This window comes from Labeo rohita, chromosome 25 (assembly GCF_022985175.1).
Source record: "Labeo rohita strain BAU-BD-2019 chromosome 25, IGBB_LRoh.1.0, whole genome shotgun sequence".
NCBI classification, from domain to species: domain Eukaryota; kingdom Metazoa; phylum Chordata; class Actinopteri; order Cypriniformes; family Cyprinidae; genus Labeo; species Labeo rohita.
This window is the reverse complement of record NC_066893.1, coordinates 17,896,770-17,924,141: the sequence shown is the minus strand read 5'-3', so window position 1 is coordinate 17,924,141 and position 27,372 is coordinate 17,896,770. Positions and strand designations below refer to the sequence as shown.

Below are 27,372 nucleotides of genomic sequence, written 5' to 3'. Positions count from 1 at the left end.
CAAATCGGTTTTGAAAATGACCGATACCAATAACCATAAAAATGCTTATATATGCTGATAATCGGTTGAGCCCTAGTGTTTTCCTTGCCAATTAGAATGGCTTAGAATGTTGCACACAAATTGTATGGACATTGTTTATGATATTTTTAGGATGTTTATGAACCAGAAAACATATACATACATATATTGGTTACCAGAAGTTGCCATTAGGTATCATATCTTAAAGAGCAGGTCATATGGGTTTTTGAAAAATATTGTAACGTAGCTATCCTTCAGTGTAAGCATTCAAGTCATTATATTTTCAAATCTTCTGCCTGTTACCGATCAATATCACTGGGTAACATAAGTAAAACATTAACATTAGCCTAATCCCCGCCTGTCTGACCTGCTCACAAAGACTTCTGTCAGTTAGTTTACATCATGTTTACATCATGTTGACAAGACGCTGTGTTCCACGATACCACAGCAGTACAATTTGAACCTTCTGTTGTGCTCGTCATTTTACTGAAGACTCTTCTCTAATGTTTGCTTTTATCTTCTTTGGCTTCTAATCTTCTTTATTTGGACTAACAAGCACCTCCGAACCACAGCCTGTAGGTACAATTGATACGTTATGTGTACATTTTCAACTGAGTGGTCAAAATATCATGTTTTTTGTGCTAATATGTGATGTATATCTAATACAGCTTTAGGTTTCCAGGTAAACCATGATATTACTGTCTTACTGAAATAGTTCTGAGATTTCACAGTGAACCCACTATTGTTAATGTAGACTGTTGATATTCAAATTACTTGTTTAATAATACAGAATGTAGACTTTATAATCATTGTGAAATTGCAGTTTATTTTGTTGCACTGGCAGTTATAGGGGAGTAAAAGGCCCTGTAGAAAGAGATGAGTAAATTAGTTATGGTGCCCTTGTGATTCAGCTGTTCTGCATTCTGATTAAAAGTTAAGACACAGGGTGTCTTTTGTCTGTCAGTCTTCAGACATTACAGTAGACATATTTTGGTTTAAAAACGGTATTGTTTCATTAGTTAGTCACATTAGCACTTGGTTTAGGGTACAGTTTAGCAGCTAAAATTTAGCTCAATTTGCTTGCATAGTGTTAAACAAAATGTTTTATGTCATTATTTTAAGAACAGATTGGCGCACTATACAGTATTATTGTTTTATGTAAAAGTGCATGCTAGGGTTGCTAGATTGTCACAACAAACCCGCCCAACTGCTACTCAAAACCCAATCGTGTTTCATTAAAAATCACACTCCAGGGTGTAAAATACAAGCTTTTTGTCAGGGTTCCCCTGGAAAATCACATTCCAGGGGCTAAATGTGACATTACCGGGGTCGCTTCAACTCGCGACATCAAAAACAACCGCGGTCTTGGCAACACATGATAGCACTCGATAATTTGCTCAAGTACTCCTCTCTGTGCCAGTCACAACAGTCTTTGCCAGTTGACCAATCAAAGCAGAGTAGGCTTATAGATGTTCACTTACATTTACAGATAAATTTACAGTAAATTTACAGATAATTTACTCACCCCTTTATCATCCAAGATGTTTGTGTCTTTCTTTTTTCAGGCAAAGAAAGACACAAAATTTTAAGAAATTGTGTTTCTTGAGGAAAAAAATCAGGAATTATCTCCATATAATGGACTTCAATGGTGCCCCCAAGTTTGAACATCCAAAATGTAATTTAAATGCAGCTTCAAATGGCTCTAAACAATTCCAGCCGAGGAAGAGGGGTCTTACCTTGCGAAACGATCGGTCATTTTCAAAACAAACAGACTATTTATATACTTTTTAACCTCAAATGCTTGTCTTGTCTCGTTTCTGCAATGTGCATGTGTAGTCTCTGTAATCCGGGTCAATACAGTTAGGGTATGTTGAAAAACTCCCGTCTCGTTTTCTTCTTCAACTTCAAAATCGTCCTACATCACTGTTTTACCTTTTTTGTAGATGGTGTTTGATTTTCTTTGGATGTTCACTTTGTAAACACTGGGTCGGTACTTCTGCAGCAATGTAGGATGATTTTGAAGTTGTGGAAGAAAACAAGATGGGAGTTTTTCGACATACCCTAACTGTATTGACCGTATTGAACCAGAAAAAAAAAACAGAGTTCACGCATACTTAGACAAGACAAGCATTTGAGGTTAAAAAATATAAAAATTGTCAATTTGTTTTGAATTTGCTAGATAAAACTCTTCTTCCTCGTCTGGGATCATTTAGAGTCATTTGAAGCTGCATTTAAACTGCATTTTCAATGTTCAAACTTGGGGGCACCATTGAAGTCCATTATATGGAGATAATTCCAGATTTTTTTCCCTCAAGAAACATAATTTCTTATCCACTGAAAAAAGAAAGACACAAACATCTTGGATGACAATGGGGTGAGTAAATTATCTGTAAATTTTTGTTCTGAAAGTGAACTTCTCCTTTATTTTGCTCAGAACTGCTTGAACGAACCATTTCAAAATCAAAGACAACTCTATTTATAAATGTATATTCTGGGAAAATTACAATGTTTTCTGACCTTGATGTATTTAAATCTGTTGTAGGGGACTCCAACACAATATTAGGATACTTAGAAAAAAAAAAAAAAACATATGACCTGCTCTTTAAAATCTCATCATCTGGACTGTTTTTGTAAATCAAATCAACCGACTCAAATGAGTGAATTGTTGAATCAGGCATTGCTGCTTTGTTATCATCTTGAATTATGGTTTATTCCACCCATATGGCTTCAGAATGAGTCATACGGACCATGTTTATGATGCTTTTATGATTTGTTTGCATCCAATATAAAACTCCAAAGTCTCAATGCCCTTTCATTGTAATTTTACAGAAAAGAACGACCAGAAGTTTTTTTTAGAATTTGTCCTGAACTATCCTTTCAAAACCACGTCTCAAACTAAGATTTCAAACATGTATTTTTGAATATATTTGTCTACTAAATTTCCATGTGCAAACATTGGTTTTACCCCTCACAGCATGAGAAAACACGAGCAAACCTCACACAGAATGGATTCACTGTTCCCGCCGTGTCATTCAGCACTCGAAAGCATCCTTGAAATTCAGCACAGTGAATGAGCCTGAACAAGCTGTGCCCAAAACTCACACACACACACACACACACACACACCCCCTTGTGCTATACCTGCCCTATTTCTGGCCCAGCACTCCCCTAGTGTAACATCTGTTGACCTGTAGAAAAACCAAAGACCTGTCCTAAAAATAGACAGCCACGTCACGATCACAATCCACCCTGCTGCTACACGGATTGTTGTTGATGGATTCCGCATTCCCATTTACGGTCGAAACTGAACTTAATAACATGATGAAATGTGCTATATTCTGCACTTAAATTCTCACTGTCCTACATCATATTCTTATTCTTGGATAAGAAATAGTGTGGTGTGGGTGGGTATGTTTTTGAGGGTACATTTATGACCATATGTAAGTGCACTAAAATAAAGATTATTTGTCAAAGATGGAAAAAAATATTTTGTTATAAACCAGACTGGTTCTTCTCCATCTTGTTTAGTTAATACAAATGGCCTCACACAAAACTTAAAAGATTTTACGGCATGATCCGTGCAAATTCAGCAACTAGTTGTTCTCGAACACCAGCCATCTGACACCAGATCTGAGCAAATCCAGCTCATGTTGCTGAATCATAACCACTCCAGAGATGCCAGGGAGACAGTAGTCACACTTTACATTCACGATCAAGCTAAAACACAACACAACAGAGTAATAGAAAAAAAAAAACAGATGGAGATTTTGTATATATATAGATGATTCTCCAATTACAGGAACTGTCCCCTAATATAGTTTTAGAAGAAAAAAAAACATTTTAGTTTTAATGGATACATTATTATAGAGTGCAACAGTCGACTTTTCCAGAAGTAAAAATCCCATTTTTTTCCTACACAGGGGAATTGATTTTTTAAGACTTCTAAACCATTAAAAACAGACTTACTGAGAGCATCAAGGTTGTTAATCGATGGAATGTGCTTTTGCTAAAGCCATCAGCCTGTATTATGTCAATGTACTTTTTAAATAATCATATTCAACGACAGAATTCCAGGTGAAAGGCTACATTGTGTACATTTAATTCAATTGCGTCATTCATTTGCAATGCTTGATGGGGCTGTATTTCTTTGCACAGTACACAGTATTGTCTTTTTGTCTAATTTTTTACAAATTCAAATCAATTTCTTTTTTATTTTAATGATAAATCTCAAAATTAAAGATACAGTTCATCCAAAAATGAAAATTCTGTCATTAATTACTAACCTTCATGCCATTTCCAAACCCGTAAGACCTTTGTTCATCTTTGGAACACAAATTAAGATATTTTTGATGAAATTTAAAAGCTTTCTGACTATGCATCACTGACACGGTAAAGACTGACACAGAAAAGAAGAAATTGTTGAATTAATGGAGAAGTGCATTTCCAGAACAACAATTTACACATAATGTGCTCACCCCCTTCTTATCCAACACTGTAAAAAAAACACACACACACAATTTGTTGAGTCAACTTAAAATAATTTGTTAGCCTGCAGCCTTAAAATTTTAGTTAGGTTAACATTACTTAGTCAACTTGAAATGTTAAGTTAAAAAAAGCTGGACTTGTTACCCAGCTGCCTTAAAATTTGAATGAACTCAAATATCTAAGTTGTCACTTAGTACAACTTAACATTTAAACGGTCGAGTTCAAGTTGACTAAGCTTTATTGAGTTGACTGAACTTAAAATTTTAAGGCAGCTGGGTAACAAATTATTTTAAGTGGAATCAACAAATTGTTTTTTTTTATAGTAAAAATGTTCATTTGTTTCTTCAGTCGTAAAGAAATTATGTTTTTTGAGGAAAACATTTCAGGATTTTTCTCCATATAATGATATGATATGGTGCCCTGATTTTGAACTTCCAAAATGCAGTTTAAATGTGGCTTCAAAAGATCCTAAATGCGGTTGTAAACGATCCCAGCTGAGGAAGAAGGGTCTTATCTAGCGAAACGATTGGTTATTTCAATAAAAATAATACAATTAATATACTTTTTAATGTCAAACGCTCATCTTGTCTTACTCTCCCTGAACTCTGTGTATTCTAGCTTAAGACAGTTATGTCAAAAAACAGAAAAAAGAAAGAAAGACGTGAACGTGTCAGAAAGCTCTTGGATTTCATCAAAAATATCTTAATTTTTGTTCCGAAGATGAACGAAGGTCTAACGGGTTTGGAACGACGTGAGGGTAAGTAATTAATGACAGAATTTTCATTTTTGGGTGAACTATCCCTTTAGCTGACTTTAACTAACTTCAAAGTCAAATACTAAAACCGTATGTATCCAGCTTTCTCTAAAAAGTGAAAAATATCTTAGTCAGAAAGTCAAAAGTGCACCTAATTGAAGAATTACCCACATACTGTATGGTTTACATGAGGATAGGAACAACAAGAGAACTGAAGAGTGGAACTTAACTTTAAGAATTACATTATGTCATTCAAGAAGGTATCTATTTATTTTGTGGCTTCCACTGAAGCACATCCTACTCAGGCAGATTAAATGTATCATGCTTTTCAGCTCTTAAGAAGCATATTAGGATGACACAAGCTCCTCTTAGCTGTTCCTCTAATGGTTTCGGCATAATTACTAAGGGCTATGGCTATCTGCCCGAGAAACCCACGTGAAGGCTTCCTGATGGCCGTTTTGGCACACTGACCATAGTATTTGACATGAACTGGTGTTGTCTGATATCCTGAGCTTGTCTCGCATTCAGATAATGTGCACTAATGAAGAAACTTCAGCAAATCCAGTGAGAAAATGACCCGCTGTGTCGGATTAGCACTGCGTCATCACTAATTTCAATACAGTGACCACATTTCCCTCGCCCACTGTCGTGACTTGGCCTAATGCCTATCTTGAAAGGCTCTCTAAAGACCGGAGGAAAAATGGACCGCTATAAATCTGAAAACAACATGGGAGGTTTAATGGCTAAGCCAAAGCTATCTACTGATAATAATGCTTGACATCACGCAGGTGGGGAAACGGCAATAGTCTATTAGTGAGAAGCGCATGCTGAAGGTACAGTTTGGCCTAAAAAGTATTCTGACTTTATTTACTTACTCTAAAGTTGTTCTAAACCTGTACAACTTTTTACCTCATGGAAATCTAAATGACTCTGTCTAAAAGACTTGCAATATAAAGTACAATTCATATGGACTATTTTTATGATGTTTTTAATATTTTTTGTAAATAAATAAATAATTAAATAAAATATTTATTTTTGCATTTGCATGGAAAAAATAACACATTAAAAACAAAAATTTTAGTGCTCCATGGGAAAAAAACAGGTTTGGAACCACATTATATAAAATATGCAGTTTTAAAATCAACAAGCTAATAAACTGAATGTGATGCATATTTGTTAGTCATACATAAATGAAACTAGTAAGAAACAGGTATGATTTTTGCACTTGAAAAAAAAAAACATGAAATAGTATATTATTATTTGCATCTATTTGACTTTAAACCTGTCATAAGTAGCACGGGTATATTTGTAGCAATAGCCAGCAATACACTGTATGGGTCAAAATTATTGATTTTTCTTTTATGCCAACAAATATTAGGATATTAAGTAAAGATCATGTTCTGTGAAGACATTTTGTAAATTTCCAGCCATAAATATATCAAAACTTAATTTTTGATTAGTAATATCAATTACTAAGAACTTCATCTGGACAACTTCAAAGCCGATTTTCTCAATATTTAGATTTTTTTGCACCCTCAGATTCCAGATGCTTAAATATTTGTATCTCGGCCAAATCCTAACAAACCATACATCAGTAAAAAGCTTATTTATTCAGCTTTTATTCAGCATATATGTATAAATCTCAATCTCAGTTTCAAAAAGTTGACCCTTATGACTGGTCCAGTGTCACATATATTTTTAATAATCATTTTCAAAATGCATTCAAATGGCTTAGAATTAGCATAAATTGTAAAAACAATTATATTTATTCAGTTTAAAAGTCTAAACATTCAGCATTTAGTTATATATAAATACAAACACATATAGTTAATTATATTATCACAGAAATCTTACCCGTGTATGTATGACGGACAAATGTTGTATATATGACTGCACAAGATTATTAGTTTGTTTATGCTAAAATCGTGTGATCCGTAAACAATTCAAATACATAAATCCTAAATTTAGATCTGAATATATTTTAGAGTGTATCATGCATTTGTAGGTCATTACAGTCTGTGAAAACAGAAATGGGAAGCATAGTCGGAATCTTACACCAACAAGACTTTTTTTAGAGAGTATGTTGTTCAACACTGCAACTATCAGTAAATCAGTACAGCCAGTAACGTTCACCTAGCTGTATGGAGAAGAACTAGACAAGTAGGGTTAAAGAAACACAGACGCTGTAGCTGCCACACCTTGATCTGTGGTTTAAAATTAAACCCTAAGTCACACCATTACCCCACATTACTCAATTCTGTGCAGTCTTATTTTAAAGTATTCATATGAAAACATGGATTTAAGCTAGAAAGGCTTATTTCCACAGTGCTTTGATTGAAAACTGACCTTTCATTTAAAAAACAGTAAACACTGAGATATACCTACACACGTCTAAATAAATGCTGTAAATACATGCCTTGCCTCAAACTGATGACTGTTGGTGGCAACTGCATTTGTTAGAAGGAAAGCAGGGTATTCTGGATAAGCAATCAACCATACGAGTCCAACACAGCCTCATGCTCATGCAAATATTATTCAAATCGCTTCCCTCCAATAGTGGCACGAAATTAAGGCTTTACAGCCAGAGGCTGAGCATTTCTATGAAACAAATAATCAATGAACAGTCTAACAGTTCAACAGAGCAAACCCCTTCCAGGCGCACAAAGAAGCGTGGTAGGTGATGCTGATACACTCACAGGCAAAACCCTTCTTCCCGTTTCAGCTCGCTCCGTAACTTTCCCTTTAAACGGTCGAATGGGGATTTTCAGTACTCACAATTCAGTAGTTTAACAGGTGAGTGTCTCCTCTGGCGCTATTTCCGTGCCAGTTTCCTAATATCTGATTTCCCTCGCCGTGGTCCGCCTCTCCGCCCCGCGTTGCAACTGCTGACGACGACGCCGAGTTTCTTTCCAGCACCAGCGCGCTTTGAACAGCTCCACTTACGTCACTACCCGCGAAGCCAACCGACGCCACGCCTTTCAAGCTCCAATCAGCCGAGCCGGAGACCCCACCCAACACACACTAGTGGTTAAGATTCTGATTCATCTACACGATTCGAGTCTTTTGAATCAATTCACTAAAAGATTTGTTCAGCAAATAAAATTGGACTAGCATAGCTAATCTTACTAATTGTCATTTGTTTATATAAATAACATGGTGTTACTATAGTAGAATTGTAGTATCAATTAATATTTTTATTACCATTTTTTTAGAAATAGCCTATAATGTTTAAATATTTTCTATAGTAACAGTGTTACATGTGCAGTTGAGATTTGAAGTTTAGCTACATACACCTTGCAGAATCTGCAAAATGTTAATTATTTTGACAAAATAACAGGGATCATACAAAATGCATGTTATTTTTTATTTAGTACTGACCTGAACAAGTTATTCACATAAAAGACATTTACATATAGTGCATAGTTTGTAAAAATTACACCTTTCAAAAGTTTACATACATTTGATTCTTAATACTGTGTTGTTACCTGAATGATCTACAAAAATGTATTTTTGTTTGTTTGTTTGTTTAGTGATAGTTGTTCAAGAGTCCCTTGTTTGTCCTGAACAGTTAAACTGCCTGCTGTTCTTCAGAAAAATCCTTTGGGTCCCACAAATTCTTTGGTTTTTCAGCATTTTTGTGTATTTGAACTCTTTCCAGCAATGAGTGTATGATTTTAAAATCCATCTTTTCACACTGAGGACAACTGAGGGACTCGTATGCAACTATTACAGAAGGTTCAAACGCTCACTGATGCTTCATGCATTAAAAGCCGGGGGATGAAAACTTTTTGAATTCGAAGATCAGGGTAAATGTAACTTATTTTGTCTTCTGGGAAACATGTAACTATGTTCTGTAGCTTCTGAAGGGCAGTACTACATGAAAAAATAGGATATTTAGGCAAAATAAGAAAAATCTCCATTTTGTTCAAAAGTTTTCACCCCCCAATTCGTGGGACGTGAAGGACTTTTCTTAAGAACAGTGGGCAGCTTAACACAGCTGTGGATCATTTAGGTAGCAACACAGTATTAAGAATCAAGTGTATGTAAACTTTTGAAGGGGGTTATTTTTATAAATTTAACTACTGTTTACTCTTGTGGACTATATGTAAACATATTTTATGTGAAATATCTTATTCAGGTCAGTACTAAATAAAAAATAACATGAATTTTGTATGATCCCTCTTATTTTGGTAAAATAATTAACATTTTGCAGATTCTGCAAGGTGTATATAAACATTTGACCTCAACTGTATGTGCATTTTGGTTTTACTAAAAATACCACTTTTAAGGCTTGTTCACACAAAGATTAAAGTGTCAACACTAACCGCTGATCTGTTTATTATAAGCGTTCGTTGTGATTAATAAAAACTTTGTAGTTATGGTCCTTGGTGTAAATATTCCTTTACACCACCTAAGGCCTGTTTACACCACAATTTGATCTCCCAGTGATCTCACCATGAGCTCCCAGCATACTCATGATGTGGTCATAATGTAAGGTCAAATTGAGCTAAAAGTGTAATATCAAGTGTGCTCAAACTATGGTCACAATATGAGGTCACTGTGCACTCATACTATGAGCTCTCCATGTGAGACCACTGTGATATCACGTGTTGAACTCTCATTCTATTAGTTTAGCATGAGTTCACTGTGATCTCATCATCAAATAATGTTCATCATCAAATAAAGACTAATAAGGTTCATCATCAAATAATGACTTCAAAAATTCAGTTTCCTTGTGTATTTTGTATTCTTTTCAGCCTGGTGTTGGCATTTGACACAAATATTTGTATTTGACAGATGCATTCAGATTCTGGTGTTGTTTTGGTGACCACTTTTCGTTTCCTAAAGGGATAGTCCACCCAGAAATGATAATTACCCCATAATTTACTAGAGGTTTGGGTTTATAAAGTTTTAAATATGGATATTTTTCCTACAGAAACACATCGATTCACTTCAGAAGGCCTTTACTAACCCCCAGAGCCATGTGGCGTAATTTTATGATGGATAGATGTACTTTATTGGATAATAAAAATCTTAACACCCATTCACTGCCATTATAACGCTTGGAAGAGCCAGGACATTTTTTTTTATATAACTCTAATTGTATTAGTCAAAAAGAAAGAAGTCATATACACCTCGGATGGCTGGAGGATGAGTGAATCATGGGGTAATTTTCATTTTTGGGGAGTCCAGAACACAGCTGTTATTAAGTATCCACATTTTTCCAGTGTTGAGAAACTGGAAGTAGAATGTCCCCCTGTGACCGATATTTGAACTGCCTCCTCTCAATCTGCTCATTATTTTGAATTCATAATGAGCCTATTACTCACTCTGTGAGTATCACAGTATGAGAATTGTTTGATGTCACGGTGATCATCGCATGATCTTACTTGTTGTCGGGTGGACAATAGACTAATTAAAATGATAACTATTAATGCCGTGCCAATTATATGAGAATAGCGGAGTAGTCAATCAGAATCCAACGAAATGAATATTCCCCACAGTTAAGTAGCAATCAACATAACTGCAACATAATCTCATAAACATTCTTGTGTTGGCGTGTACACTAATATAGTTATCATTCTTGGTGTAAACGGACCTTACACACTATATGCAGTATGATGGTGTTCACTTCCTTTATTTAAGCTAATATCCACCATATTCTTCAACGTGGAAGTAAACTTATGGGCGAGACTTCCGGTTCATTAGCCCGCTATAGGGAAATAAAGTGATGAATTACAACATGTATTAAAACTGTTTGCACTACATACAAGTGTGTTCATAATTAAGATAATACATTAAAATAATATGGTAAGAAACACCAATTTGCAATATCAAGCAGCAAAACGAGCTGTTTGGTACAGCTAAAAATAGCTGGACGCGGATGAGACCGGAAGCCGGACCTATTAAATTTACAAATGACCACGCCCACGTTAATGGGCAAAATAATATGGATAGGAAACTAAAGTTGAACGCTCTCTTAAACACCCGATATGGCAACTGGCATTTGAGTTCGGTGATTCCTCCATGTATATTTCATATGTTTAATTCATGATTGCTGTCATATTTTCACGACGCATCATCAATCGACCATATTGGCGGCACTGAATGTAAACAATGCCACTGAACCTAACAAAACTCACATATTTTGCTGATTATTGCTCCTGAAAATGGTCAATTATTGCCTGTTTTCATTCAGGTAGGTGAAATATTAGGCTTTCGTCTCAATTAATACTGCTCTTACATATCTTTATCACCTATTAACTTTAGTTTGCCAAAATATTGTTCCCTTTCTTGCTTACTGAGTCCGTCTCTATATAATTTAGCAGCTTCCACACATTTTTTTCCCATGGTTTAGACAGCACAAATTAGCAGAACAATGTATTCAGTAGTACATTAACCATACAATCAATGCTGTTGTTTACATCCGAGTATCGCCAGTATGGCCGGGTAAATGACCAAATCGTGACATTAGTGCCAACCCTCTGTAACTACCCAGCAGGCACACAACGTCATAAGACGCTGATATTTGGTTAAATTTCGGTTGCGACATCGGCTGACCAAAATTCAATGTAAATTCAACGTTTAATGTCAACGTTAAACTGATGTCCAATACCAATGTCAGCTGACGTTGATATTTTGTTGTTTTTAGGTTGTGTAACCAAAATCCAACATTAAGTCAGTGTCAAATTGACGTCAAATACTGACGTCAACACGATTTTCATTCTCAACCAAAATGCAACGTCTGTCCGACATCATGTCCAACGTCAACCTGACGTTATATAGACGTCCAGTGCCTGCTGGGTAACTAATATGTTATTATACCATACCCTTTGTGTTTAACGGAAAATAGAAAGTCATACGATGTTTGATGGTGTTTAAATGGGCAGATTTATAATTTTGTGTGAGCTATCAGCATCAAGTGGCAAAGAAACCACAGCAACATACCATCAGACGGCTAGCATCGCATCTTCATTATTGAGGACTCCAAATCCCAGGAGACATTGCGATTGATTTCCAGCTCCACCGTTGCCATAGATACACTCGCTATCCAAGTGACAAGCAGCAAAACGCAGCCAAGTTTGCGAAGGTGGCCAGACTGTCAACGTTTCTGTAGCAGGCATTATTAGAGGTATTTAGTTTATTAATATATTTACAGATTTACATGTTAGATAACAGATACTTCAAACTGTTTTGTTTTAAACGGAAGAATAAAAGAAATGCACAGGAGACCGGCGGGTTAGTTGTCTCACTCCATACAGGTTAATTGGAACAACGGTTGGTTTATTTTTGAACGTCAACTTCTGTGCAAAACTCGACGTCCTGACTACAAAAAGTTACTGGTTATTAGCTAGGAGAAAATATAATTTACTTGACACACGTTTGTGACAGTAAAAAAGCCCTTAATCATTCACAAAGTAGCTGCACTGAACTGTTTTATAACATTGTTTTGCCCAAAAGTAGCTGTAATTTTACATTACTGTACAAAATACTGCCCTGAGAATATAGTTTTGACAACTAGCCCGAGTCTCCTCTATGAATCACACTGCCAAGTGTCCTAATGTTTTATTTAGTGAGTGTTCATAAAGGTGTGTCCTCTCTTTTTAGCTGGTCTGTGGTGAGCCATGGAGGGATGTGTGGTCCATCTTCATAGTGTCCACTTCAGGGGTGTTTTGAGTGCTCAGCCCATCATAGTCAACTTCCACCAACTCTTCCAGACCAGAGATGCTCCTGCAATTCTGCCTACGGTTGATATACCTTTCTGTCTTATTTTAGTTTTAGATTCTTACAAAATAACTAGATTAATATCACACTAGAAGTCTAAAATAAACTTTATTTCCCATGCAGGTAGTCATTTATACCTAGATATAACTCGGTGGGTAGTTAAAAACCCAAGGGTAGTTGATTAATCTTCAGGGCCTGTATACACACAGTGGGTTGAGATGGGAAGTATTGTTCTAAGGATTACAAGCATCCCACCAGACAATACAAATATCACAAGGCATTTGGTGTGTTTTCTCTTGCTCTCATATCTGTATGTTGGCGGGGTACTGAGTGCTATTTTAGATTTGGAAAGGCCAAATATATCTTGTGCAGGTTTGATTCACATCCAAAAAACATTAAAAGATACCACATTTGCATTGCAAAATATACAGCAGCATATTATAGAAAATAGACTTTCATTATGAACCATGAAGCCTTTTTTTTTCGAAGCCTAGTAAGCTGCCTACTTCTCAAAGGTTGAGATTTTAGCTAACAAAAATAAAAAAATCTTGAAAAAAAATATGCTGAAATAATTTTCACTCAGAAATTGCTAGTAATAATTACTAAGAAATGTCAAGTAACTCATTGAATTAAACATATAATCTTGAAGTAGGAAGACAATAAAAAGCATTTTCGTATAAAACATACTGTTAAATGTTTTTTTTTTTAATTTAATAAAACTTTTCAAGTTTTTTAGTTAATGCCGTATGTTTTTAAAATATATTTTAAATATTTAATGAAATATAATTTGTGACCCTGGACGACAAAACCAGATTTAAGTAGCACGGGTATATATGTAGCAATAGCCAACAATCGGTCAAAATTATCGATTTTTCTTTTATGGCAAAAATCATTAGAATATTAAGTAAAGATCATATTCTGTGAAGATATTTTGTAAATTTCTTACCGTAAATATATCAAAACTTAATTTTTGATTAGTAATATGCATTGCTAAGAATTTAATTTGGACAACTTTAAAGGCAGTTTTTCTCAATATTCTGATTGTTTTGCACCCTCAGATTCCAGATTTTCGAATAGTTATATATAGTTATATATAAATACTGTCCTATCCTAACAAACCGTACATCAATGAAAAGTTTATTTATTCAGCTTTCAGATGATACATACATCGCAATTTCAAAAAATTGACCCTTATGACTGTTTTTGTGGTCCAGGGTCACATTTTATTACTATTAGTGCTGGGCAATGATTAATCATGATTAATCGCATCAAAAAAAAAAAGTTTTTGTTTATATGATGTGTGTGTACTGTGTATATTTATGTATATATATAAATACACACACATGCATGTATATATTTAAGAAAAATATGTTATGGTTATATGTTAAGTATATTTATATATAATATAAATCATATGAATATAAATATATACATGTAAATACATGTAAATATTTTCAAAATATATACTGTATGTGTGTGTCTTTATACATAAATAATAAATATACACAGTACACACATATATTATATAAACAAAAACTTTTGTTTTGGATGCGATTAATTGCGATAATTATTTAGTATTTTCATTAGACTGTATGATCATCATTTTCACCTAATCTGCCACTGGATTTATTTTTCACTGAGATTGTTGCAATGCATTCTGGGATTGCAATCTCCTCCAAGGATATATACAATAGAATTAGGCCTAAAAAGTATCATAGTAGGCAACATAATTAAGTTGCGTACCATTTGGAAAAGTCTTTGCGTCAGAAATGTGCCTTAAAATGCTTCCTCTGTAGGCAGCTGACTTTTGGAACAGTATAAATATGCCAAATTGCCTCATACACGCCTATACACTTACACCCACCCACACGCTAATTCATTTCAATCCCACTTAGCCTCTTTTATTATCTTGCTTGCTTTCCCTTCATTGATGTTTATTGATTATTGAGTGCTGCATTCCACTTCCTTTCCGCGTATTAACTCCCTCCGTGTTTTTGAAATATTATCTGAGCTTTTATTGCTCTTACTCCACAAAATATGAAATTATAGAGCTAGCATGATCGGGAATATAGGTCACGTTTCAGCCTTCCATCGTGTTGTCCAGGAACTCCCAGTCCTAATTGAATGGATTTTTTCCCAGCCAGAGCTTTGCAAACATTGGTGTGGGGGTGTGGGCGTCACGATGCAGACAGTCATCCTCCTGCACTGGTTTGCACCAGATCTATGAGTGTTCTTGTGTCCGCTGCTCTTTTCTACATAACCTGAGGCAGATGTTCAGACTTTTTGTGCTTTGATGACATGTGCGAGCATGTATGAATGTGTAGTTTGTCTTGATCTTGCAGATAAAGAATGAGGATGTTCTGCGGGCTGTGGTGGCTCTATTGGACACGTCCTTGCCTGATATCGGCCCTAGAGACATGCATGAAACAGTGCACTACCCTGGGATATATACTGTTATTTTGTCACGAGACCATGCAGGTATGTACTTTAATTCACCTTGACTGGGCAACAGAGCATAAATTATGCAAGCGATAGAAATATCCTACATGATTCTGTGTATAGAATGAGTGTTGGCCTAAGGCTATTCATGCTGATTTCTCTTTGCAGATGTTTTAGAGGACTACAGAGGGAGAGCATCCCAGAAGAGGACAAGTTTCACTCCAGTACCCTGTAAAACGACAGTCAAAGCAAATTGCACGAGCAATATGCTGGCTGAGCTGTACAGTGACTCTGAAGACAGTCCAGAGGAAACCTCAGAGGAGATAATAGCAGTGGAGACAAGTGGCAGGTTAAGTTTTTTCAAAGTAAAATAATTCTAATAGGCCACGTACAGACTGCAGATAAATTCGGTTGTCAGTTCACCTTTTACTCCTTAATCGCATTCTGTACACACATAATTCACTAAAATATGGGAGTGACAACCGCATTCGACAACCACATTAACTCCCGAAAAATACTGGTAGTGACATCCGGATTTACAGAAATTCTGCGCAGTGTGTACAGAACTGAACTGAACAACTAGTTGTTAATGACATATTTAAACACGCATCAGAAATGTGTCTTTGTCTGTGTGTGAGACGCAAGAAAATAACAGTGAAAGAAGTATTAATCTTAGCACATTATGACACGAGGCTAGTTACACTCATGAGCCCTGTGGTAAAGTGTCAGTGAGTGTTGCAAGATTTTCATTGAAAAAAACAACAAAAAAGGACAAGCACAAAAAACACTAAATCACCCAAATGCTTTATGTTTTATAACACAATAATCGTATATTTCATGTCCGCAACAGACCACTTTATTAACTCCATAGAGTGCCTAGCTTTATGAGCTAAGACCAAACGACATGCCTAAGAGCGCTTGTAAATATGAGGACATGGCAACACTGCAAGACAACGCTCTCTAAAGCAGCCTCCTGAGCATAAACAAAACACAGCACGTCTGTCAGCGGTAGTTTAGCTAAAAGAGTCTTTAGCCAAAAAATGGCAATAATTAATTAATAATTAATTAATTACAGGACTCATTGTCACTCCTGAAACTTTGTGTACGCAGTGTGTACATGGCCATTTTTGCCATTCTGCAAATTTCGTGGGTAAAATCCAGTTATTTGGATTCCATGTAAAATGTGAATTTCACATTAGAGCGAAATATTTCCCAGCGCAGATTTCGCAACAGGTTCAAGTTTGGAAAATGGTTGGGCGATATACTGGTATACACGATTAACTGGTAGAAATTTGTCAACTGTTAGAGATTTTGGACCATCGTCTCTATTGCGGTTTGTGGTGTCCAGGGACCAGGTAAGGGCCAGAGTCTAGGGACGGCGGATTCCTTCAGCAGCTACGTCCTCCTTGGCTCACGGCACTTCTGGGGGATTCAATGGCCCGGCATCCTCACCCGTCAGCCGTCTAACGGGTGTGGTACTCGTCCGGACCGTGGGTCCAGCAGCTTGGTCCCCTCAATGCTCCTTTCCTAGACCCACGTGGACACCAGCGTGCATGCACGGGGGAAGAAACCGGTCATCCCATTTTAACAGCAGCGATGATGAAGCTTCATTTGCGTCAGATGCGCCTCATCACACGCCACCAGACCTTGTGAAGGGCGGCGATTACCGGACGGGGTGACGATGATAAGCAGGGGGGGAGGCAGCTGACTCGTCACAGGTTATATGCTATATGTGACGTTGCTGTGCTGTAAAAATAGCACAGATAATTTGCATGCATTTTATGCATTGAGGTTTAAAAACAAGTCATTTTAAGCTGTTGAAATGCTATCAGCAGCAAAAAAGAACTAATTTCGCTATATGCACGCTCTGTCTGAGAGGCGATGCTCATAGAGCGTGGGAGTTATTTTTGCCACTTTATAGGCTTTGAACGGTTAAATGCACACACTTGTATGTGTAAAAATCTCTGTCTTTGCAAGTTTCCTCATAAACACAGAAATTTAGCTCTTAAGCACAAGCAAACAGCTGAGAAAGAAAACGTGTAACAGTAAATTAGATCCGGGTAGCTCTTAAAGTGACAGCAGTCTAATATTCCAGCTGTCTGTCGTTCATGGTAATTAAACAAAACAACAAAAGAGAGAAAATCTTTCACTGCTCTTAACTAAATCACTTTTGTAACTTTAAATAGAAGAAAAATATTTAATTTACACAGTGAAGCATATGCAGTGTTAATGTATAATGTATGTATCACTTCTTATTCATTTATTTGTTCTATAGTAGTTTTTGTCCTATTGCTTGTAATTAGTTTATTTTTCTTATTTAATCACTCACAGTTTTCTTGTCTTTGATAAGCTTGAGTTTTGTTTTTTGTTGTTGTTTTTTAATTTAGGTTAGTTTTTTTGTGATATTGACACTGGTGACATAGATTATGAAATTTCTATGGTATCAACATTTTTAATATCATAAATATCTTATTTAAAGCAAAAAAACAAAACAAAACTATGCTGTGATATATTGTTACTATGATATAAATGTACTCATATTGTGATAATAGTTTGTAAGTTATGTTTTTGTGAGCATTGCTTCATAATTCACTAAACTGTAAATAGACACTTCAGAAACAATAGACACTTTTTTGCCAATTTTGCTAATGTGACTGCGCCTTAACATTGAACTTAAAATGAATAGCTAATCAAAAATCAAAACTTTGTCAGCATTTACTCAACATCATATCACAACAAACCCTTTTTGGTCTTCTGTGAAACACACAAGGCAGGATGTCTGAGCTGCTCTTTACAATACATTCTTTAAAAAGAATGACAAAAACAAAAAACAGAAAAAAAAACATGTATATAAACATATATAAATTATACATAATTATAGATAATTTTATACATAAGTATAAAAATGACTATGTTCAAAGTCTTCTGAAGTCATATGATACCTTTGTGTGAGAAATTGACTGAAAATTAAGTCATTCATTGAGTCATGATTGAGAATTAATGAGAGTGAATATGACATGACTCGGCACAAATCGTTTGTTGATTCTGTTAAAGATAATGGGATTACGAGGGCTTTTTCCTAGATCCTCTCTAGCAAACAGTTTGCCAAGTGTTCCTTATCTGCTTTATCTCTCTTCCTATAGGCAGAGATCTGGAAAGAAGTGATTTTTTATATATTTATTCATTACATTTGGGAAGGACATTTAACAGAGATCATCATGACCTTATTATGGCCAATTACAATGACAAATGTCATGTATGTTTCTATGCCAACACAACTGTGTTATACAGGTTTAGTGACAATTGTATCCTATTATGGTCACTTACTGGAACGATGTTAGTGCATGGTGTGACAGAATGTTGTTGCAAATGATTCAGATTTGGTTTTGTATTATATTTTTACAGTTTTTAGGAATACAGTTTTTATTTGGAGTATACTGAATGTATAGAAGTGAATATTCAAATAATTATTGTAACTTTTGAATTCATAAATGTCGTAATTACACAATTTTGTCGGAGCCTTACCCATTTCCTCTGTCTCTTATAGTTTCAGTTTCGGTCTCCTAGTTGATGTTCTGTTCATAAAAAAATTCAAGAACATTTTTTAAAATAAAGTTTGTACAAACCTGTTTTTTGTTCTCCATAGTTGGTCTTGGGAGCAATTCTGTGAAGGCCTGCAGGAATTTGTGGACGAAGCAAAGGATAGGAAAGAAAGAAGAGCAGTACAACGAGAAGACGGAAAGATCCCGCCATCCGCCGTAGGAGTTGAATCTCTGATCGTGGCTGCTGCTTGCTACGAACTCAAGATACTGTAAGCAAAGTACAAGGACTGTGTCTGATTCAATCAAACAGCTGTGAAAGAGCCATATAATACTATTTTGTGTAATAAAACACTAATGCTTTAAAGCAAGATACTTTTCTTCTGTTCATCTCATAACATCAACTGGCAATGCAGTAAATCTTTGTCAATTGCATTTTATACTCATTTTTTGCAGTAAAGAGGAAATTACACAGACAATATATGGCTATTGCACAGAATGTAAAGTATGTAACTACAGTATGTTAAACCCTCAACTTCTTCTGTTGCATTCTACATGGGATGTTCACACTAAATTGTGTTTCACACACACATGCAAACTATGGATATGCAAAATTATATTCATAATCGACAAGAAATTCAGACATATATGAATGAATAGAATGAGAAGTGCAAATTAATGAAATGTTTTATTCATTATGAAAAAAAGTAACTTTATAAATGTATTTAAATAAATCATTACACACACAAATATATATATACAGTTGAAGTAAAAAGTTTACATACACTATGCAGAATCTGCAAAATGTTAGGGATTATACAAAATGCAAGTTATTTTTTATTTAGTACTGACCTGAATAAGATATTTCACACAAAAGATGTTTACATATAGTCCACAAGAGAAAATAATAGTTGAAATTAAAAAATGACCCCCTTCAAAAGTTTACATACACATGATTTTGTAATACTGTGTTGTTACATGAATGATCCACAGCTGTGTTTTTTATTTTTCGTGATTTGTGAGTCCCTGGTTTGTCTTGAACAGTTAAACTGCCCACTGTTCTTCAGAAAAATCCTTTAGGTCCCACAGATTCTTTGGTTTTTCAGCATTTTTGTGTATTTGAACCCTTTCTAACAATGAGTGTATGATTTTGAGTGCCATCTTTCCACACTGAGGACAACTGAGGGACTCACATGCAGAAGGTTCATACGCTCACTGATGCTTCAGAGGAAAAAACGATGCATTAGGAGCTGGGGGTGAAAACTTTTGAATGGAATGATAATCTGTACATTTTCATATTTTGCCTAAATATCATATATATATATATATATATATATATATTTTTTTTTTTTTTTTCATTTAGTATTGCCATTAGTTTCCCAGAAGACAAAATAAGTTAAATTAACCCTGATCTTCAAAATTTTCAAGTTTTTATGACTCTTAATGCATCGTTTTTCCTTCTAAAGCATCAGTGAGCATTTGAACCTTCTGTATTACTTTCTACTGTGTCTATTTCAATCTGTTTGCATTACAGTTTACCTAACAGAATACTTTCTGTGCAAAATCAAAATCATCTTCCACCTACACCCGACACATCCAAATCAAACTCTGTCCAGCTGTAAGAACAAGCGCCTGACTGTCCCTCCCATAGCCTCAGTCAGCATTTCAGCTCTTTATGAGTGGATTCCATCCAGGATTCCTAAAAAAGACTTTATTTATATCATCAAACTGAAACAAGCCTTGTCATTATAAGATCCCACTGAATGCTGTTGCTCCACCCTGAGTCTATTTCCAGTCCAAAAGGGCTGAAGAGTGGAGAAACCTGCCCTGCCCTGCTGGCTATGGGTTGTTATTACCAGTCAATGAGAGACTATGGCTTCCTCTCTCTCTCCTTTCCCTCTTGTGCACTCTGTATTTGTGCCAATGGCTTCCACATGGCCTGTGGTTTAGTTTAACCTCAATCGTCTGCCACACACACACACATCCAAACTAGAACATCTCATTGTGACAGTTAAAATGGATGTATCTCAGAAACGTAATGTGAATTCAATTAAGAAATAAGCTGATTTAATAAGAACAATGATATGGAGTGTTTTGCTTCTGTCTGTGAAATTGTAGGTCTACAGGAGACATGGTGCTTCAGTTGTCTCTTTTGGCTGTAAGGAAACGCTACCGGCACCTTGGGATTGGCAGCTACATCATGGAGGTAAACACACACACAAATTGTTTCTGTTTGAACCTTCTCAATACTCTAATACTTGTTCTACTTTGTGTATTTCAATGCTGCTGTGTCTGTACAAATTACTTAAAGGATTAGTTCACTCCTGAATTAACATTTCCTGGTAATTTATTCACCCACATGTCATCCAAGATGTTCATGTCTTACTTTCTTCAGTCAAAAAAGAAATTAAGGGTTTTAGAGGAAAACATTACAGGATTTTTCTCCATATAGTGGACTTCAATAGGGATCAATGAGTTGAAAGTCCAAATTGCAGTCTCAGTGCAGCTTCAAAGGGCTCTACACACATTTATATACTTTGTAACCACAAATACTCATCTTGCACTAGCTCTGCAATGCACATCTATGGCTTCACGCATTACGTAATAACATTGGAAAGGTCACACGTGGTTAGTTCTTTATCTGTGTACTTTGATTCAAAAAAGTTAGGGTAGAGCGAAAAACTTTGTAAAGGGCGTCTGACTTTCTTTGCACATTCGCTTTGTAAACACTGGGCCGGTACTTCCGCCTACGTCAAGACAAGCATTTGTGGTTAAAAATATATACATTTGAATTTTTTCAGAAAATGACCAATCGTTTCGCTAGATAAGACCCTTATTCCTCGACTGGGATCGTGTACAGCTCTTTTTTTAAAGCTGCATTGAAACTGCAATTTGTACTTCCAACCTGTTGATCCCCATTGAGGTCCACTATATGGAGAAAAATCCTGGAATATTTTTCTTAAAAACCTTAATTTCTTTTCAAATAAAGAAAGAAAGACATGAACATCTTGGATGAGTAAATCACAAAAAATTTTTAATTATACAGTGAACTAATCCTTAATTAGAGCATGGAAGCTTGTATTTTGCGTAGACACTGCCCTCTGTTGTTTGCACTTAGTTTTTTGTAAATACTTTTCCCTATTTTTTTGTTTCAGCTTTTGAAGACTCAGTCTGTAGTAGGAAAATACGACACACTTGTTGCCCACGCTGACACTGATGCAATAGGTTTCTTCAAAGGCCATGGGCTCACCGATGACCTCCTGCTCAATGACCAGTTCAAGTACTAATAATGCATCCCACAATGCTCACATGATTTTTAGAATTTAAATTAAATGTATAACAGTAATTGTCTGTATACAACTATTGAACGCATACTGCACAAAAAAGTACATAAAAAGGCCAGTTATATTTATCACTAGGCTCATATATTATATAAAATGTAATAAAACAAAGCAGCTTCACATACTGAACAGATGGAAGAAGTGACACCGTCTTGGCCAGAATAAGCTGAAAAACGTTAAACTAGAATTTGTGCTGATCATTAAACATCTGGCTCTGTCTGTGAGACTGTATGCCTCAAATGATGGTAGATATGAGGCAGAAGTTTCTGATTATTATTTTTTTTTTATTGTTTAAACAAACAGTGCCATCTATAGGCCAGGTGGTATATGGCTGTGGTAGTATGATTTAGAAATACAATAAAATACTTTTTTAGTAGTTATGGCTGTAAACCTATTCAAATATTTAATTGCAGTTAACCTCAAAATGTTTTCTTATTTCATTTAAAAATATTTATTAAAATATGCATAAATACACTACCAGTCAAAAGTTTTTGAATGATAAGATTTGTATTGTTTTTTAAAGAAATCTCTTCTGCTCACTAAGCCTGCATTTACTTATTCAAAGTACAGCAAAAACAGTAACATTTTGAAATCATTTTATTACAATTTTGCTATTTAAAATTATTTTAACGTATTTTAAAATGCAATTTATTCCTGTGATTTCAAAGCTGCATTTTTGAGCATCATTACTCCAGTCACATGATCCTTCAGAAATCATTCTAATATTCTGATTTGGTGCTCAAAAAACATTTATTATTATTAGTAGTAGTAGTAGTAGTAGTAGTAGTAGTATGTTCATACCAGCTGAGTAGAATTTTGTCAGGATTCTTTGATAAATAGAAATTTTTGAAAAACAATTTTTTGAAAAAGAAATTAACATTATAAACATTATAAATGTTTTACCATCACTTTTGATCTATTTTAAGCATCCTTACTAAATACAAGTATTAATTTCTATCATTTCTTTCATAAAAAATAAATATAATTAAATAAATAATAATAATACTGACTCCAGTGGTATAGTGTATAATGTTACAAAAGCTTTTTATTTCAGATAAATGCTGATCCTTGGATCTTTCTAAGCATCAAAGAATCCTGAAAAAACTGTTTTAAATATTGATAATAAACAGCAAATCAGTACTGTATATACTGTATAATTTAGTAAATTAATTTTGCTGTATTTTGGATCAAATAAATGCAGGTTTGGTGAGCAGAAGAGAATTCTTTAAAAGAACAAATCTATCTTGACTGGCAGTGTATTTATAAGGCACTTAAAAATAATAATAAAATAACACTGGTAATACAACCAAAACTGTAAATTAAGTATTGAGTATTAAGCAGTAACACTTGTTTTTAAAAATTAGTTATGATGGTACTTTATAACTTTTAAAAGAAATTTAGTAATTTTGTTTTGGTATGTTACACAGAGAGCTGAAAGATGAATGGACTAACAGTATTCTCATGAGTTACCTGCCACCCTTTACTACAGGTGAGGCAAACACACATGTTGGGTTTCTGTGTTTTATGGGCGCATTCCATAGGCTTAATGGTTTTTATACTGTACAAACCGTATTTTTTATCACTTTACCCTAACTGGACACCTAAGCCTACCCCTCAGAGGATACCTTCTGCTTTTAGATTTTTTAAAAACATAATTCTGTATGATTTATAGGCTTGTTTCCTTCATGACATAGTGAATACCAGTACACACACACTGATGAAAACACACTCACATTTCATTCTACACATTTTCCTTTAGACCTAGAAATGAGAAATCCAGGTTTCTCGCTGAATTTACGAGAGGTGGAGATGGACATGGATATGGCGTGAGTTAATCTTCACTGTGTTATGTGGCTTCTAAGGTTTTCTGGGTTGTTGCTAAGTTTGTCCTAACCCTAAATATGAGTAATAATCTTTGCAAGCACAACTAATAATAATTTAAAATGTTGTTTTTTTTTATTTAAAATTGTTGTTTTTTTTAGAAAGTCACAGGCTCTCTTTGCATATCAGCAACAGGTCACGTGTGTGACGAGGCTACTAGAAGAGGTCAAGATCTTGCACAAACAGGTGATATTATATTTTGTATGATATTTGATAGTGCCCTCACTAATCAACAAGTGTCATTTGAGTGCATTATAATCATAAAGACTGTGTTTCTATGTCATGTTGCTCATCTGTGTGTGTGTGTGTGTGTGTGTGTGTGTGTACTCACATGCTTCCATGGCGACTGGCTTTTCAGCTAGATTTACAGCGTGAGGAAGTGGACCGTCTCAATTCCAAGCTGGAACTCGAAAAACAAAAGCGCCATGATATAGGTATGTTGGTACAAGTGCAAATTGCTTATACCTCAATATTTGCCTGCTTGTTTTACACTGAGCACAATTATGAGGGTTAAAGTAGCACTTACCAGGCATGTTTACAAGTCTAGTCTAAAAGGCATTGTAGCAATTTAATATACATTTTGGGCAGTTTAGTCATTAAATTGGAAGGGTTTCCCAGTTCTAATAAATTGGCACTGGGTCTAAAAAACATGGCTTCCAATTTAATATGGGAGTGTAAAGTTTTGACCTAGGAAGTTTCAAGTTGAACAATGTGTTCCTATGCATGTTTGTGTCTCTCAAAACCTACATTTCCTAACTCTAAATTCATTCTGAGATTAGATGATGGAAGAGGTAAGATTTTTAATGTTATTTTTTTTTTTTAATTCTCTTCTGCTCACCAAGCTTGCATTTATTTAATCCAGTGTACAACAGAAACAGTACAATTTTGAAATATTTTTACTATTTAAAAGAACTGATTTCTATTTGAATATATTATAAAATATAAGTTATTCCTGTGATTTCAAAGCTGAATTTTTAGCATCATTACCCAGTTGCTAAAAACAGTTGAGCAGAATTATTTTCAGGTTTATTTGATGAATATAAAGTTCAGAAGAACAGCATGTATCTGAATTAGAAATCTTTTGTAACATTATAAATGTCTTTATCATCACTTTTGAGCAATTTAAAGCATCCTTCCTAAATAAAAGTATGAATTTTTATCATTTCTTTCCTCAAAAAAAAAAAAAAAAGAAAAAATGATGCCAAGCTAATAAATGGTATAGTGTATAATGTTACAGAAGCTTTTTATTTCAAATAAATGCTGATCTTTGGAACTTTCTATTCATCAAAGAATCCTGAAAAAACGTACTTAAATGTTTTAAATATTGATATTAATAATAATACAAATGTTTCTTGAACAGCAAATCAGAATATTAGAATGATTTCTGAAGGATCGTGTGACACTAAAGACTGGAGTAATGATGCTCAAAATTTAGCTTTGATCACAGAAACAAATTACATTTTAAAATATATTCAGGTAGAAAGCAGTCATTTTAAATAGTAAAAATATTTCACAGTATTACTGTTTTTGCTGTATTTTGGATCAAATAAATGCAGGCTTGGCGGGAAGAAGAGAATTATTAAAAAACATTCAAAATCGTACTGTTCAAAAACTTTTGACTGGTAGTGTAAATTAATAGAAGCAATAAAGAATAGAAGAAAACAGGATGCACATTTAAATATCTCTCATCAACCAATATTTCTAAATTACAAAATATTAGCTAAAATGTAACAGCTTAAAATTATATCTTAAAAAAGACAAAATTACTGAAATATATTTTAAAATGTACTATTTATTTATTTTATTCTTATTCACATTTTCTGTAGAAAAGAGGTTCTTGATGTACAGGCTGAAGAACACACAGGAACTGTTAGACAGTATTTCCTCAGACTCAGGTGAGTTTTTTTTTTTTTTAACATCTAGCAGCTGTAACGAACACATGTGAACTGTGATACCCTCCAATCTCAGCTGAACAGTAGCTCTGAAATGCTCATATAATGGTTACCCACAAGATCCCTTCCTGTCATATTGACTCAGCAACCATGCTATTCTTTTGAAGCACCTGACCAATAACAAGCTCAGACTGACCTTTGCTCGCACCTCCAATTATAAGAGCCACTTGTCTTCTAGCCTGTGACTCATAGAGCGGTGTGCTGAGTTATAATGACTCATAAAGCACTACTGGCTCCGCAGTGAGGGATGAAGAAAAACCCATAAGATCGATCCTGTTTATAAAATCAAAGCAAAGAGAGGCACAATAATGAGTGCAATAAATTCAGGATACGAAGAGGTCCACATGGCCAATCTTCTCCAGTCAAACTAAAAAGACATTTATTGAAGTAATAAGCTACTTTAGACACAACACGAAGTGGAGTATATGATTAAAGATACCAGTGTTCAATAAAAAAATACATGTAATCATAATAAACTATTCTTCCAGAAGGTAAAGTAAGGAAAAAATGAGTGTGGTCAGCTATTTTAATACAGATTCAAATATGGCTCATCCAATAAAATGCTTTGTAACTGCTTTTGTCTCAGTAAAGCACATAAAGTGTGTAGAATATGTTGGACTGTCTTTGTACTTTCCAGATGATCAGGAACAGACTGAACAGGAACATTCAAAACCAGGGACACAAGACCAAGAAAAAGCACAGTCTGCAGAACCTTCCATCCAAACACCAGAGGGTGCTGGAGTTTGAAGTTTTGTACCTTTTAGAGTAGGCAAATATTAAATGTTTGTTGTGCATTCTCATATTTTTGCAATGATTTGTTATTTTTGCATTTGCTTGTATGTTCAGCTGTACCTCATAGTCTCACAGGTTTTGAATATAATGTTTTTAAGAGACACTCTGTTGGTTGCCAGTGGTAAAACATCTCTGGAGGTCAAAAATTGACATACACCTTGCAGAATGTGCAAAATGTTATTATTTTACCAAAATAAGAGGGATCATACAAAATGCATGGATTTTTTATTTAGTACTGACATGAAAAAGACATAAAAGATGATTATATATAGTCCACAAGAGTAAATAAAAGTTGAATTTATAAAAATGGCCTTGTTCAAAAGTTTAGATACGCTTGATTCTTAATATTGTGTTGTTTCCTGAATGATCCACAGCTGTGTGGGTTTTTTTTAGCTGGTTATGAGTCCCTTGTTTGTCCTGAACAGTTGAACTGCCTGCTGTTCTTC

General features: G+C 34.9%; 2 protein-coding genes across 4 annotated transcripts in view; one reads left to right on the top strand and one right to left on the bottom strand.

Annotated features, from left to right (window-relative positions):
* Window positions 1-8,186, bottom strand: part of smpd3 (sphingomyelin phosphodiesterase 3) — a 52,039-nt gene extending 43,853 nt beyond the window's left edge. Inside the window, exon 1 of one of the 2 annotated variants that reach the window (XM_051099794.1) lies at window positions 7,954-8,186. The gene's annotated coding sequence lies outside the window, so the exon portion shown is untranslated. The remainder of the gene's footprint in view (window positions 1-7,953) is intronic. The other variant, XM_051099792.1, reaches the window with a different exon arrangement.
* si:dkeyp-50b9.1 (uncharacterized) lies at window positions 370-27,229 on the top strand. Of its 2 annotated transcripts, none has more exons than XM_051099795.1 (13): window positions 370-593; window positions 12,866-13,005; window positions 15,325-15,460; window positions 15,590-15,770; window positions 19,068-19,232; window positions 21,079-21,166; window positions 22,116-22,240; window positions 23,729-23,790; window positions 24,061-24,127; window positions 24,284-24,368; window positions 24,541-24,616; window positions 26,009-26,077; window positions 26,772-27,229. In XM_051099795.1, the coding sequence occupies exons 2-13, from the start codon at window positions 12,883-12,885 to the stop codon at window positions 26,879-26,881; spliced, it is 1,287 nt and encodes a 428-aa protein (XP_050955752.1). In that variant the 5' UTR covers window positions 370-593; window positions 12,866-12,882; the 3' UTR covers window positions 26,882-27,229. The 2 variants fall into 2 exon arrangements, with proteins under 2 accessions (XP_050955752.1, XP_050955753.1); XM_051099796.1 differs by lacking the exon at window positions 370-593 and adding an exon at window positions 12,313-12,389.
* The last annotated feature ends 143 nt before the right edge of the window (window positions 27,230-27,372 follow it).

What these genes read in the sequence shown, in the direction of transcription:
- si:dkeyp-50b9.1 (XM_051099795.1), top strand. Translation starts at nt 12,883, where the DNA reads ATGGAGGGATGTGTGGTCCATCTTCATAGTGTCCACTTCAGGGGTGTT. An exon ending in CCTGCCACCCTTTACTACAG is followed by an intron (nt 23,791 to 24,060) that starts GTGAGGCAAACA and finishes ATTTTCCTTTAG; the next exon opens with ACCTAGAAATGAGAAATCCA. An exon ending in TCAAGATCTTGCACAAACAG is followed by an intron (nt 24,369 to 24,540) that starts GTGATATTATAT and finishes CTGGCTTTTCAG; the next exon opens with CTAGATTTACAGCGTGAGGA.